Source organism: Scaptodrosophila lebanonensis, unplaced genomic scaffold (assembly GCF_003285725.1).
Source record: "Scaptodrosophila lebanonensis strain 11010-0011.00,11010-0021.00 unplaced genomic scaffold, SlebRS2 tig00000001-arrow-pilon, whole genome shotgun sequence".
Classification (NCBI taxonomy): Eukaryota; Metazoa; Arthropoda; class Insecta; order Diptera; family Drosophilidae; genus Scaptodrosophila; species Scaptodrosophila lebanonensis.
The window spans coordinates 2,330,419-2,345,736 of record NW_022060529.1 but is presented as its reverse complement, the minus strand read 5'-3'; the positions used below and the strand labels follow the sequence as shown (position 1 = coordinate 2,345,736).

The following is a 15,318-nucleotide window of genomic DNA, read 5'->3' as shown; positions in this document are numbered from 1 at the left end:
GCTCCCCTTGTGCTCTGTGCGTTGTTTGTTAGTCCTTAGGTGCGTATATACTATGCCACAAAAAATTCAATTTCTTAATTTAATTTAGGCTTGTCTTTTAAGTTTTGTCTTAAGCAATTCGCAGGTATAGGGGTAACAAACATCACTTGTTAAGTTACCCGATTGTGCATAGACTTTTCTTTAATTAGGTTTCGTTGTCATAGAATTCCAAAACTACAATTTCAAACCGTTACAGTTTGAGTTCAATTGTAATTGTAGCTGTAAGCAGCATCGGCTCAAAATTGTGCGTGTATTCTAGATTTTGTTAGTCAAAGGAAAGGGTGAGATAGAAAGAGCGCAGCCAGTCAAGTAGCGTTGTTGGTACAATAAATAGCAGACAAAGAGGCACAAAACAAGAAAAAATAAATAAATAATATAAAAAAAAACTATTCATATGAAGAAAAATTAAATATAAAAAGGCAATGCAATAAAAGTTTATATGTAATAAAAAATTACGATGTATTGGAAAGTGAAAATACAAAATAAATCACAATTAAAAATTTCATTTATCATGCGGTGTTTTCCTTTAATATCGTGCGTGAATAGTTGCGTGCGCATGCGTATCGCAACACGCTCACCATCTCGTCCACATTCTCTATTCGGTAGTCTTTCAGCTCGACTGTTGAGGAAAGCTGTAAGAACGAAATAAGAGAAATAATTCAAATTTCTATAGACATTGAATTAAGAACGAAATGTTTTGCCGAATACTGCTCATATTTTACGAACCCTAAGCACATGGTTAAAAAAGTTTAACTGTTTTAAGATCGTCGTTATAATCTACAAGTTTTTAAGAACCTTATTGGACTGCAGGAAAAATTTACGTACATTTGGAAATATGGCAGTCTCCAGCATATTTTGTTCGATGAGCGGCAACAGATTTGTTTCCAAATGATGCAGTATGGTCACCGTTTCCTTAGAGGTAAGCATAGGTTCTTTTGACTCGAGCAGGGGAATGGATTCAATGAAGAGTGTCGGCCAAAAGCTAAAGTTAATCAATTAATGAAGTAATAAGTATTAAAAAATACCTTACTTACTAGCTCGGGGTAATTTTTGAGTCTAATAAATTGACCAGCAACTTTGTTGCAGATGAAAAATCGCGTTTTCGATAGAGTTCATTAAATTCAAAATACTTGCAAAGAAAAACCAAACGCGGGGCGATAAACATGCGTGCACCTATGTTGGTGATGACATCCGGGCAAACGAAAATCCCGGTTTTGGAGTAGTTCTATGGAATGAAATGTTAGATATAAAGCCGGGATATTTTTATTTCTAAACATAAACATACCTTTAAAATAAAGTCCGCCATGGCCGTAACAACGGTTGCATCCTTAGAGCGTATTACCCATTCTAAGGCACTGCCATGTCGCTCCTCATCGTAGGAACGCTTGAACAGTACCTTGCAGATCTCTGGCTCCACTTCAAACAAGTTTCGCTGTCTCGCCATGGCTATCAATTTCAAGGCGAGCCGCTCCGTCTTAAAAGGTATGCGCGGCAGTAGAATATTGATGGCTGCGATTCCTTCCTCCCCACAACAGTCTAAATAGTCAATGCCCAATTGCCAGAGCTTATGTGAAGTCATCAAAAAACTACCAAAATTATAGACCGTGGAATTTCGTAAAGATTTCAAATCACTGTTGAATAAAAGAAAATGTAAGTGGTAAGCAATGAAATGCTTTAGAAGAGAGAACATTATATGTTATGGAATATATGATTTTGTTTCCCCCCTTTTGCTTCACGCATTAAGCTTTGAGAACTTTTAAGATACATCTGGTTAATATTTAATTAAAGCATGATTTATATAAAATGGCATGAGTTAATTTAAGTATACAAGATGGCATGCTTTTAATTTTAACTTATTACATACTTACATTTTTCGCTGCTCGCAATATGAGTTCAGTTGACCCGACTGATAGATAAGATCGATCAGATGCGTGGCAAACCAATTGCTCTCGTTAAGTTGTTGCATTTCAAATAAAAATAACTTAATATCGTGCGCCATTAGATGCTTGATCATGCGGCTCATGGTTTTCATTTGCCATTCCGGCCTCAGTCGTGACCAGCGATTGAGCCATGCAGTGGCAGCTATGCGAAGATCAAAGGGCTTGCAGGTCGGATTAGTGTATAGCAAATAGCCGGGCAGATATTCGTACCACTCTTTCGATTTGCAAAGAGCCTCATCCCATTGCTCATTTTTGCCAACTACTAGTTGCATTAGAAGCTCTAACTCCGGTTCGGCGGCGAAAGCATTGGCATCTAGCTTATGCTCTCCGTTTACATGCCAATATTCCCATTGCGAGCGAAACTTTTGAAGTGCATAGCCATCCTCGAAGACAGGCATAGCCTTTAAAATTGATATTGCTTCTTGAAACTCATCACGTCCTGCTTTGCGATTCTGCGTCAAAATGGCGGCCGTGACACTAACCTCGCCGAGCATTATCAATGTTTTCAAAATTTCCCAATAGTCATCGCGGTCACTGGCATCTTCAGCCATTAAAAGTAAATCGGTGGCATGCGCTTCGGTTTGTGGGAAATGAAAGCGCGTCCATTTCAGCAGTTGTGCCAAAATCATTTGGTTGTGTTGCTCCTGCACATAGAGTATCTCGAACAGATGCCAGAGACACTCGACTGCATAAAAAGTGGTAATTGCTTCGGAAGAACAACGCAGCTCCGCCTCGTCGACTTGCAATTTTGGTGTTGTCTTCATTTGCTCCAGTTTTTCAAGGCATGAGCGTACAATGCTGCGATAGGCTTGAGATACATTAATGTATTCAGTCTTGCTAGCATTTTTGCCCAATTTTCGCAATGTGTTAAATGTTGTGTTGGCCTCGGACAGCAAACTGCGGAGTAGTGGCTCTTCATAGATTGTTGTTTCTTGCGCTATATAAATTAGCACTGGATCCTCGACACCATCTTTGGATGGCTGTTCGCAATTAGCGAATGCATTGGTATTCTTGTGGGTATAGGCGATAAGTGCGATTTTTGAATTGGTCAAAAACTTCCCGGTTAACGTGTTGCCGCATCTAGTAGCTAGTATATCTCCTAGTTCCTGTAAAATCTTTGTGACTGTTTCTGACGAATTCGTAGCTGCATAAACTTACAAAAGTAGGCACAGTTTCGATGTCCATTTTAACTAATTTATCAGTTACAACATTTCCTAGTATGCAATGGTAACACAAAAAAACAACCGCTTGCCGGCACCGAGTTTATTATTATTATCGATAAGTTCTAGAAGTGTTGTGAAATATTTAATTTGCGCGCTGAATCAATTAGCGTAGCCACATTATTGCAGTTACATAGCATGCTGCTGGACTGATCGCGTCTTTGAAATAGCGCCGCGGAAGTGTGGTTATAGAAAGATAGCAAAATGGATTTAGACGATCTCTCAGGAGTGATGGAGCTTTGCAGATTAAATATGCACAAGTTACAAGCTAATTTGACTCAATACCAACGTGATATGGATGCTGTTTTTGGTGCTTTGAAAAGCAATTGGGTCAACGAAAGACCTCTAGATCGACGTCTAATGGTCGTGCATGATCGTCTTTTGCAAAGCGTTAATGAAATTAATGAACATGCAATTAGTTTTAATTTGCGCATGAGTTTGAACAAGCCGATCGGTATTCTTAAGAATTATAACAATGACGGCTCCGTTCAAGAGCAGCAGGAATTGGAGAGACACACAAATGAAGATGGTATATTGGTGGGCGATAACGATCCCCCTATAGACCGCACATCACTGCTGATGATTACTCCGTCGTCTTGCGATAGAGCTACCGCCCTGGGGAAAACGATCAAGAGAAATTATCAAAAAAGACAATGTATGTTAACCCCATTACAAGTTCAACCATCACAAGAATCCATACCAAGAGAACTATTAGCTCCACCGTTAGCGGTTGAATCCGCCTATATGAATCAGGCTATATCTCAGACACTATATAAGGACCAAGAACCGAATGAAGTAACTCTCACTCTAAAGTCATCAATTTCAAAGAATGATCCTATACATGAGCAATGTGAACCAATAGAGAACGCTTTGCCAGTATTGTCACCATCCACGTCCGAAGTAAGACTAATCTTAAAAGGTGATGTATCACTTGAGAAATGTGAACGAAGCGTAACAAAATCACCTGTATCGACCTTGCTAAACTCCGAAAATGCATTTATCCAAAATTTAGAAACAACATCTGAAAAGCTTAAAGTAGGAGAACCGACATTATCCACGCTCCCTAAATCGGAAGACCCTTTAATCCAAAATGCATTAAACCAAACATTACAAACATCATCTAAAAAGCCTGAAGTAGGAGAACCGACATTATCTGCGCTTTCTAAATTGGAAGACCCTTTAACCAATTCTTTAAACCAAACAGTAGAAACATCATTTAAAGAGTCTGAAGTAGACGAACCACCATTACCATCACCAAAACAAACCTGCCCCAAATCATCTTCATTCGCACCTACTAAAACGGATTCCAATGAACCATCAAATGTCGAAGATGCAGTTAAGATCGAACTGCCCATCCCAAGTCGCAGCCGTCTCCTATTGCCTCCCAGCGGCGGCGAGCAACTAACTCACAATGAAATCTATTCCAAATTGACCAAAAATCTAAAGTCATTTAATGTGGAGACAGTTATGAATGTTGTAATCATGCGCATCAACGTTTCCGAAAAATGCCTTTATGTGGCTGAATGGGGAAAGGAAACATTGCCGGTGCAATCCTTGATGCGTGCGGACCTGCCACTGCAGGAACTTTTAAGGTTTCCAGATTTTGGTGAGATGTTCGCTATGTACGACTCTCAGGAGAATATTATTCCACGTGCCGTGATTACTGCCTATATCGGTAATTGCTACGATGGATACTTAGTTGATTATGGGGAGCATATTCGATTCGATGGAAAGGAAATTATATTTGCATTGCCCGAATCGACTCAAATGGTGCCACCGCAGGCAGTTAGATGTTATGTTAAGAACAAAGATGTCGGGGATTTGAGACCATACGTATATAAGGAGGTGCAGATACGAGTACTGGCTAACAATGGTCTGGATGTGGTGGCAGAATTTTTAGGGGGCACTGAAGAAATCCAAAATAATGAAACAAAGGAAACCAAAAATCTGGATTCCAAGAATACGGAAGTTGCTGAGACAATTCCGAAAGAAATTGTCGATATCAAAGAGGATCAAGAAATAGAGCAGCAGCCTAGCATGAAACTAACAGACGAACAGTGGGCCATACTTAATGATATTCCAGAAGGTACAAGTGATGCTGTAAAAGCTGTAATGGGTTTTAACCCTAAAGATGATGAACGGCTTTGTCGACACTACGATCCTAAGATCCAAGGCTGCTTTAAAGGTGAAAACACTCGCACTTTAAAATATAACAATTAGATTACTACTATCTCTTTGTACTACTCATAATACATACTCACAATTATGGTCGTAACTAGCTCATTATATATTGCGATGTCTGTCGGCTTGAATGTCTGTATCTAAGCAAATTAGTCTAGTCCTTCAGTACTAAAGATATCCAAAGAGAAGTTTTTAAAAACATTCAATTTTAATCGTTTTACCCCACCTCCGACTATGATTAATTTATTAAATCTACGTCTTAACATTTATTATTTAGGTTCTAAATGCCGACTAGTGCATGAACCTGTTGCTCCATACGGTGCCACCAAAGATGTAGAGCTGATACCACCCTTGCCCGCAGAGGCTGATTTACCCATTGACGATTCCAAGCCAGTGCGCATGCTAGTAACATACGTAAATTCAGCAACACATTTCTATGCTCAGCTTGTTGACGGATCGCCGCCGTTAGTCTGGAGCAAGAAGGAGGTACGCGAGGTGAACGCTCAGTTTAAGCGCAGTCCTGGACTTTTGGATTTGGTGTTAGCACTCTATCAGGACGGCAACTACTATCGGGCACAGATAGTTGAGGTGCTGGATGCCACTAGCGAGTTCAAGATATTTTACGTGGACTATGGTAACACGGAGTTTGTACTGCTCAGATCATTAAAGCCATGTGATGATGTTGTTGCCCTTAAGCCACCCCGTGCCAGGTCCTGCATCATTGGCGGTATTACGCGGAACCTATTGCTAGCACCAAAAAAGGCAAGTGAGTGCCTGCAGTTCTTGAAAATGCGCATACTTAATGAGGAAGTCAATGTTAAGATTTTGGGCCATATAACAGATGGATATGTCATTCAGTTTATGGGTAACTCCAGCCGGCTCGTATCACAAATGATAGAACGCAGATATGTGATCCCTCACAGTGGTGTCGACATGGAAAACCAAAGCAGCAACAGCAGCAATGAGTCATTTAATGAGGTGGTGCAGTAGTCAGTGCTGATGGCATGACCTGCAATGATAGACTGTAGTCAGTTCATAAATTTCAGTTTTACTTGCTTTTTTTGTCAAGAGAAGGGAAAGAAAAAAATGCGTTCGGAAGAGTACTCAAGGACGAGGGAGAGAGGAGAAGCTCGCCGAATGAAGCTATTTCGGGCTGGCATATTTGCAGTAATCATTCTAATGCTGCTGTTGATCGGCATCTTTGTTTTTTTTCAAATGCGTAAAGTAACCTCGGATCCGCCATCGATTTCGGAATCGGAGAGTAATGACACCAAAAAGTTTCAGCCCATGGATAAGAAAATGAATAATTTTTTCTCAAAGTAAAAGAAAATATTAATTGGTTTACGTATTTTTGCATTATTATTTTGATGTTTTAAGAAAGGGCGCCTATGTCTTCTTAAAACCTAAACTATACTATTCTAAAAGTATTACATGTTTGGTAATAATTACGTTAGAAATTACACATAAATTCGATGCCCTAAATTAGTTTCAAAACAATATTGACATTTTGAATACAAATTCATTTTGTAATAACTATACTTACTATATTTTGTATAACATTTAAGTCATATCGAAAGCTGTGGGACAGCAGAATACTACATCGAGTAACAATAGTTGCCATTTAATATTCTTAAAGGTTTATTCTTTAAGTTATAAAATAAAATCATATCTCGCTTGCTCATACAGACAGGGTTATTAGACACATGTCAACGCTTTGATTAATGTTTCTGCCCACCCACAGGGCTCACAATTATTAGCCATTAAAACATAACAAAGAAAGCAAAATGAAGCACTGTCTAGCACAAACTGTTGTCATAAAACTTGAAAACTAAAACAATAATAATAATTGCTACTAATGTGCAAAAGCAGAAAAGAAATAAATACACATATGAGTAAAGCCTGTCTGTCGTCCAATCGCATAGGTGGGCTCCGTGCTGGGGTCAGGTCGCCGCTGGTGCTAATAGATTATGCCGCAACGATTAGAAAGGCAATAAATAACACCTGGCAAGAATCTCATGCGTGGTGCTCCCATACGACGACAGGTTCTTTTTGTAATTTTTGCCTGTGCCGTCTGGTGTTGACAATTCAAAGGCCAATGCGAGCGCGTGGGAAAGGGGTAAGTGGACACTTAAATGGGCTCATCAGGAACACATATTGGCGTTGTGAAATGTTACAACTGATCGATTTTTTACTTAAAACTCCCGACGCTTAATTATGTAAATGGCCAAAGTACATCTATGCATAAATGGGTCTCTTTTAAAGGGAATTTAAATTCATCTCATTAATCATTAATACCTCACACGGGCTTAGATGAGTCGATATTCATCTTAAAGAATAGAAGAGTGCTTTTATAGACGGGTTTTCAGCAAAATTTAATGCTGTGGCAAAGTAATCAGTATATTTCAGAGTTTATAAATACAAGTATGTCCCCAACTTAGGGAGCTTACAATTGAAAGTGATTTCTAAATTTTCTTTTCCATTTTCTTTTATTTCTCCCCCCCAAGTATTCTTCCTCGCTATTAATTGGAATAAAGCTTTTCTTTTTAGGTAACTCTTTTTAGTTTGTTTGGTCGACTAACGTTCCTGTCTACATTAAGCTGAAATCCCTTTTGATGTATCAGAGGCCTTAATAGACATTATACTTTTGTTAGTTTATTGTTGAGTTTTTCTTATATTTTACGTTGAAGGTCTTTTATGGGTTAAATAGAGTATATATTTCGCTTAGATTTGTTGACTGTTGTTTTTTTTGGACAGTATTTGGCAACTAAAAATATTTTCCTGCAAAGATGTCCAAAAATTGTAAATTACGTTGATGTCTACTAGCTGGACCATCATAAGTGGTGCTTCTAAGTGGTGCTTCAAAGCCAAATGGTCCCTAAGTTTTAGAAATATTTTACTTAATATACCATCAATGAAATGAAATTTTTCTTCCCGCGAAAGCCGACTTTCAGACCCAAAGAAAGGAATGTACTCTCATAGTTATCTTATATTTCGAAAATAAATAAAAATTACGTAAATGATATTTGGTCTAATAGATTGAATCTAAGAAAAATATATATAAATTTTTAAATATACACACATTTGCTTATAAGTAACCAACAAAAAACTTATAAGGTGTGCGTTTTTTTTCTATCAATATTTCAAATCATCTTCTCTCTTGCTTATAGCAAGAATTCTCCCAAAAGTGCTGTTAATTTTTACCGCTTCGACTTAAAATAGCTTGCGCTTTCGCTTGCTAGAGCGAAATAAGTATCTGGGACAAATAACAAAAAATGGTTTTTAATTATTTTTAATATTATTAAATAAAAAACTGGTTATGCATTTTATTAAATCAAGTGCCAAATATTATTTATAACGTTAATTATATGGGATTCTATTGATTTTTTACGTTTTGAGGCACTTTTTGTTAATTTTGACCGATTCCAGGACAATAGATACTTTGATATCCTCTAAAGTATATAGCTTCCTTTCATTGGCAGAAACTTGATTTGAGAGAACACCCAAAGTATTTAGATCTTTTGATTTTAATTTGGTAATTCCTGGAAAACGTTGTGTAAGCTGGAAACAAATTTAGCAACAATTTGTAAATGTGTGGAACAACATTTCTGAGATTTTGAGCTCTACAACAAGACTGGTAAATGTAAGAAGATCGTCAGTATCGAGGTTTCCACTAGGTTTTGTAATGAAAGTTATTTTGGAAACTAAAATTAATAGTGAGTTCCCAAGACTGTTTGGCGTTATTGGGAACATTAGTAATGAATGCCAAATAGGTCACCCACCCTACTGATAATCGAGCTCGTTTACAGATACATGTATGTATATATGTAGCATGGACACATACATGCATATATGGAGTTTCTATTCTCGGCTATTACCCAAAACCTTTTTTACTCGTGCCCCTCAATGCACGAATGCAACAATACCTGTACGAGTATTAGGCCAACCCTGATGGTAATTATACGAAATTAAACACAGGGTTAAGTGCCAAAAGGATGGGAGTGGAGGCGGACCTATGACATATGTTGCAACTGGAGGGCACATAATGATGATGAGCCACCCTCAATCGTAAGCACAAACGAAATATCAATTGCGTGGAAGCTTTGTTATATAGTATTTTTGAGCTGAGTATTTTATGAACATTAATTTTGATTCACAGAATTTGTACATACATATATATATGGCTGTGTGTGTGTGTGCGCTTTAGATTAAAATTTTGGATAATTTCGAATAGCGTCTCCATTGCTACATAGTACTTAATTCAATAAACATAACTAGATAAGCTAAGCGAAAACATATATGAACAAAAGGAACACTTAAACTGGCTAACACTTTGAGCTGCCACGTTGTGAGCAAGTGCTGACCCCGCAGGAGTCCATGTTTGGACAGGTAACCCTGTGCAGCTCGGCAATTCGATCCCAGGTCATATTGAAGTGGCGCACAGAGCGCGCATTGGCCAGCTTGGCGATGGGCCCCAGGGTGCGGTAGCCATTGTTTATGTAACGCACGAATCCCTTTGCCGTCAGGTCCATCAAGGCAGTCTTGACCTGGGCCTCCAGATCTCCGCAGGCGAAGGGTCTGCAAAAAGTGTTGTTTCGAAATATGTTTATTGCCAAAAGGAATGATCCTCTATTTACTCACTCTTTTTCCAGCATTTCGAGTATGTGTTGCTGTTGTATACCACAGGCATATTTTGGATGGTCCTGAAACATGCGCACCACATCCATAATATAGAGCGGCAAATGCATGTGATAGGTGTTGTGGTGTAGGGACGAGGTCGTTGGCTCACAGTCGGATATTGGTTGCTCGTCACACATGTTGCTATTTTCAGATGTTTATTTTTTCCAATATGTTCTTAATAATGTGTATATCTCGGTCGGAATGACTAAGAATATAAATATATGAGGACAACTAAAGCATATACTACTTTTCTACGCTCGACCTCTACGCTCCATCTAACCTCATGTGCATACCGCTAATGTCAATCAATTAGAGGTGTCATTAACAGGTTGTCCACGTTGTTTGCTCCTCCATTATGGCTTTGAGTTGTTCAAATATTGCCACAATTACATGTTGGGTTCTTTTTATTACCTAGTAATTTGCCTAATACATAAATACATAGCCTAAAAAAATAACCTCCCAGTACATTAGTGTCCTACAAGTCCGTAACCACCAAGGGTGAAAAGCCTAAATTTTGATCCTTCAACTTCAGTTTATGTATTTTGTTTACAAGCAGGAAATCAAATTGCAGACACAGGACATAGGTTTAATTTTTTTTCCACGGTGTATAGTAGTGGGGCTTCACTGGGTAAATATTTGGACATCTACTGTTTCTTAGTCAAATTACTAAGTAAGTTTCCGAATCAAATCATTCGAAAGCGCGTAATCAAACCTTGAATTATGTAATGTCATTTTCCTGGGCTTTGTGAATCCAATTTAATAAATTTTGAAACTTTGGATAAATATATTTTCACCTCTACAAAAATGTTAAATTAAATTTTTTAAAGAGATGTTGAGTATTTACAGAATGTTTCTAAATTTACTTTTAACTTTTATATCAAAATATAAGAAGACTGGACAATATGAAAGAGAGAAAATGTACCTGATGTTCCAATATATATTTTTAATGATGATTTCAAATGTTCCCGAGATCTGTTATTGAGAAATTACAGTACTCACGAATGTGGTTTGAAATTTATGCAAAAAATATACAATATTGCGTTACTAAGTATAAATGTAATTTTCTTGATCAGGGTGACAAGCCGAGTCGATTTAGCCATGTCCGTCTGTCCGTCCGTCCGTCTGTATGAGCGCAAGGATCTCAGAAGGTACAAGAGCTAGAATTACAAAACTTGGTATCCAGGTTCCCCTAATCCTTAGGCAGGTCAAGTTTATTTTTTTATTCTGATACACCCCTGTTTTTTGTATAACTTCCGTAATTCTTGGAATTTTGAAATCAGTTTTAGTAGTTACGTCCAGTTAGTGCTTATGTGCTTTCATCATGATAGGTCAATTCTGAAGAAAGTTATAGCCATAAATAAAATCGCTGCTCATGCTCTGCTTGCAGCGCTGCCCGAATCTGTTGTTCTTGCTGCTGTACATAAACATGTCTTCTATGTATTTATTAAATAATTTTTTTTAAATAATTTAATAAATTAATTTAATTTTTTTTAAATAACTTAATTTTTTAATATGTTTTTTTTTTAAATTTTTCTTTTTTGTGGAGAGTACAGGCTATTTTACTATCGGGCTTGCTCGGCTGTAGCGTTCTATCTTGTTTTTATGTATTTTCGTAATGATTTAAAATTCCAACTTTCATTGTTAACTTTAATTACAACATTTTAAGCCCTACAACAAACAAATTTGTAAAATAAATTATTTCCTAGTTAGGCATTCTTAGTAAGCCGCCCTTAATCACTCCCATAACAAGTTCACGAACTTTGTTGGAAACCAAAAAACCCATAGTGTACCCCTTTAGCCAATTGCCGGGCCTATATGTCAAGCAAACATGCAATGGCTTACTGCTCTATTCGGCGTCTTCTTCCCCATTTTCACGTCTTTGTTAGCAGAACACCATAAAAGACAACCATCACAGTCAAAGGGTTAAATAAAACTTTTGCCAACAGATAATAAATTAGCGCATACATTATGAAATTTTGTAAGGATGTCTCTGACTTCCGGTTGCCCAACTGCCAATTTGTTCTGCACTAACAGGTGACACTTTCTCAACGGGTTAGAGTTGAATATACACGTAAATAGTTTTGGTTTTGCTTAGTTAGTGACATGTGGGAAAGTATTTAAAGGACGTTTCTTCTTTTTAGCAAGTCATGATTAACTTTTAACAGGCAGGTATGACATCTGATGGCTCAATAATTACGAGTAGGACATCCGTTTTGGGCTGGTTGACTTGACAGTTATATAGTATTTATAATTGAATCGAGAACTTTTTGCAACTCTCTTTTTTAACGATATTGTAGATTTGCCCTAAAACATATATGTTGGTACATACAAGTACATATATAATGGGATTGCTGAATTGCAAGGTTAACATACTTATATGGATATGGATTGTTTGTTCATATTAAGAAAAAAGTAAATGCTGATGAATAAACCGAAAGTTGAGACAAGCTGTATGCCTACATTTTATAAGCCAGCCCTATAATTTCCAACCGGTTTGGCCACGATTAGGACACAGAAGGGGGCCTCCAATAAACTTGTTCAGTTTTAGTTAACACCTAAAAGAAGGCGCTTTAGTCCCCACAAAAGACGTATGTACTTAATAAGTCGATCTAGACATGTCCGTTTATCTGACTTTCTGTCTGTGTGTATGAGCGCAAGGACCACCGCTAGTATGGAAACTAAAGGAACTAGGAATTGTATTCTTACAGATTGTTTTCGATGGACCCCGCTTACCAACCAGGTCCAGGGTATTGCATTAGGAACGGGCACTCTACTTGTTTGTATTGCTATACAAGTATATATGTTTATCTAGCTGGTTATTATCAAAATCAATTGCATTAAATCTGGTTTATGTTTCAAAATTTGGTAATCTGTGAAACGAATTACAGTTGTTATGGAAAACTCGCGAATCAAGCAACGCAAGCTTGTCCTCCAAAGGGCTTCAATTTAATTATAATATATACTTGTATTTATTTCTCTTAGTTGCACGTACTTTTTTGTGAACGGTGCTTACCCAAAGGCAAGTTTTGTTATTCTAGACACACTCATCTAGTAATACCGATCAATATAAAATAAATTCGAATAAAACTAATAATCCTGTTTACACTATGGGTGCAGGCTATAGAAATTTGTGAATCTGAAACATATGCAATATGTATATAAGTATTTTCAATTTTTAGATACATATTCGGCATTTATGAACGAAAGATAATTAGATAGAAGTGTTGCTCTTTTAAATACAAAAACTTGGTAATCATGATTTAAGGCGGAAATAATGAAAATTCAATGAAACATTCTGCAAACCCAGCCCACAGAATGGGAACCAGACAGCCTTCTGATTGGTTATTTGTAAAGTTTTCAGCCCTAAAAAAGCTGCATAATAGTTGACAAACTCATATAATCGGAGTGGCAACGGAACCCCAACGGGAAACACCCCAAAATCAAAGCTCGACCCGGTCGCCAGCCACAAAGCACGACATGTGGTCAATGTCCCTGACTGTGGGATACTTGCGCATGCCAATACATGGCCCGCAACCCCATTCGAATGTGTGTGTGTGGGGTGGCGTGGTTTGTGTCTGAGAGTGTGTGTAATCTAAGGTATAACCAGTTATATGAGGTCCTTGTAACTGTGCAGCAAAATAAATGTCATTCAACATGGAAAAGTGTCATGTATTTGACGAATAATTATCGTCAACATTGCGTGATTGGTTGAATCAGCCAGTGCTGGGGGTGCGACCTCCCTAGTAGATCTAGTATGGCTTAGATTTAGTTTGTCAGGCGGGAGGTGCTTGTGTGACAACAACCTATAATTACCCAGGCAGCCAGGCCAGTAACTGGCAGTTCGCTACGCGTACGCCTTGGTCTCAGAGACAACGCGGCCTTCGTCGCGGCAATGTGCAAGAATCGGATCGCGGAACTTCTCAAAATTAAGTCGCTGCTCCCAATAATGCCTCACAACGAACATTCTAAGTCATCGCCCATTCTCGATGTGACCGAGACGCTTTCAATGCACAGCGATCTGGATATGGAACTAGAGCCTAATTTCAGCTTTTCCTCGGGCTCTGCGGCTGTGCCTCCAGTTCATAATCTACGCCTACCGATACCCTTTCACGGACTAGGCGTGCTCAGTCCGACTAAGACAAACGGTGCTGCGCCCCAATTGCCCGCCTTCGAGTACATAGCACCTCCGAATCACGCGCTCCAGAGCCTAGAATTTCCACTGATGGAGTTAAATCGAGTGGCCATGTTTCCTGGCTTTATGCAGCGACGTCCGCGTGGCGAGAAACGACCCATACCCGATGCTCAAAAGGATGAGAAATATTATGAGAGACGCAAACGCAATAACGAGGCGGCTAAGAAATCACGGGATGCTCGCAAGATCCGTGAGGATCGCATAGCCTTTCGGGCAGCACTGCTCGAGCAGGAAAACTCTATATTAAGAGCACAGGTGCTTGCCTTGCGAGACGAACTCCAAACAGTAAGACAGCTGCTTGGTGCGACTGGTGGCGGCCTGCTGGGCGTGGCAAGACAAATTTAGGACGGACAATTTGGATTTTGTACATATATACATATACATATATATAGTTGGCTGAGGTGTGAGGATGTATGTACATATATACATACGTACATACATTTCAGCAATTTGTGGTTTTGTTAATAATAAATATTTACAGTATGCTTAACAAAGTGTTAAACTAACTCATTGATAAAATGTTTTCACCTTCTGGAAGTGACCAAAGCTTCGACATTTAGAATAATATTACGAAGTATTAAGATATTGCATCTCGCGAGTGTCTATAATTTCCCATTCTTCTTCGCCTATAAAAGTCCTCTCCCATTGGTGATTCTATTTACCGCAATAAGCAACTCATCCTATTTGTTTTAGGAGTGCTGTGGTTTAAGGCCAGGTCAGGATTTGAAAGCCCACTAACTGCATACCGTTTCACTCCCTTTTGGCGTGGCAGATCCCACAAAGTATATATATTCTTGATCTGCGCGACAAGACGAGTCGATCTAGTCCTGTCTGTCTGTCCGTCTGTATGAGCGCAAGGATCTTAGAAGGTACAAGAACTAGAATCACCAAACTTGGTATCCAGGTTCCCCTGAGGTCAAGTTTGTTTTTTATTCTGATTAAACTTGGATATTGGTGATATGTGCCTCTTGAATCGCTGCAACTTCAGTTCGATATGCACTACAATGATTTGGGAAACGGAAAGTAGATTATTACTGATTTTTAACATTATGTTTTTAAAAGATTGCAG

At 38.4% G+C, this 15,318-nt stretch overlaps 4 protein-coding genes across 4 annotated transcripts; 2 read left to right on the top strand and 2 right to left on the bottom strand.

Annotated features, from left to right (window-relative positions):
• Positions 1-548: 548 nt before the first annotated feature.
• LOC115634554 (nuclear pore complex protein Nup75) lies at positions 549-3,227 on the bottom strand. Its single transcript, XM_030532370.1, has 6 exons — positions 3,138-3,227; positions 1,908-3,085; positions 1,325-1,670; positions 1,074-1,264; positions 865-1,021; positions 549-671 (listed from the first exon to the last, which is right to left on the bottom strand). Exons 1-6 carry the CDS (start codon positions 3,162-3,164, stop codon positions 549-551), a joined length of 2,022 nt encoding a protein of 673 aa, XP_030388230.1. The 5' UTR covers positions 3,165-3,227.
• Positions 3,228-3,250: 23 nt separating this feature from the next.
• LOC115629928 lies at positions 3,251-6,594 on the top strand. The gene is made up of 2 exons (XM_030526536.1): positions 3,251-5,384; positions 5,658-6,594. The coding sequence occupies exons 1-2, from the start codon at positions 3,404-3,406 to the stop codon at positions 6,368-6,370; spliced, it is 2,694 nt and encodes an 897-aa protein (XP_030382396.1). The 5' UTR covers positions 3,251-3,403; the 3' UTR covers positions 6,371-6,594.
• Positions 6,595-9,504: 2,910 nt separating this feature from the next.
• Positions 9,505-10,250, bottom strand: LOC115634317. Its single transcript, XM_030531977.1, has 2 exons — positions 10,019-10,250; positions 9,505-9,955 (listed from the first exon to the last, which is right to left on the bottom strand). The coding sequence occupies exons 1-2, from the start codon at positions 10,192-10,194 to the stop codon at positions 9,703-9,705; spliced, it is 429 nt and encodes a 142-aa protein (XP_030387837.1). The 5' UTR covers positions 10,195-10,250; the 3' UTR covers positions 9,505-9,702.
• A 3,753-nt stretch (positions 10,251-14,003) lies between these two features.
• Positions 14,004-14,594, top strand: LOC115634548 (D site-binding protein). The gene has a single exon (XM_030532364.1). It carries the CDS (start codon positions 14,004-14,006, stop codon positions 14,592-14,594), a length of 591 nt encoding a protein of 196 aa, XP_030388224.1.
• Positions 14,595-15,318: the final 724 nt, after the last annotated feature.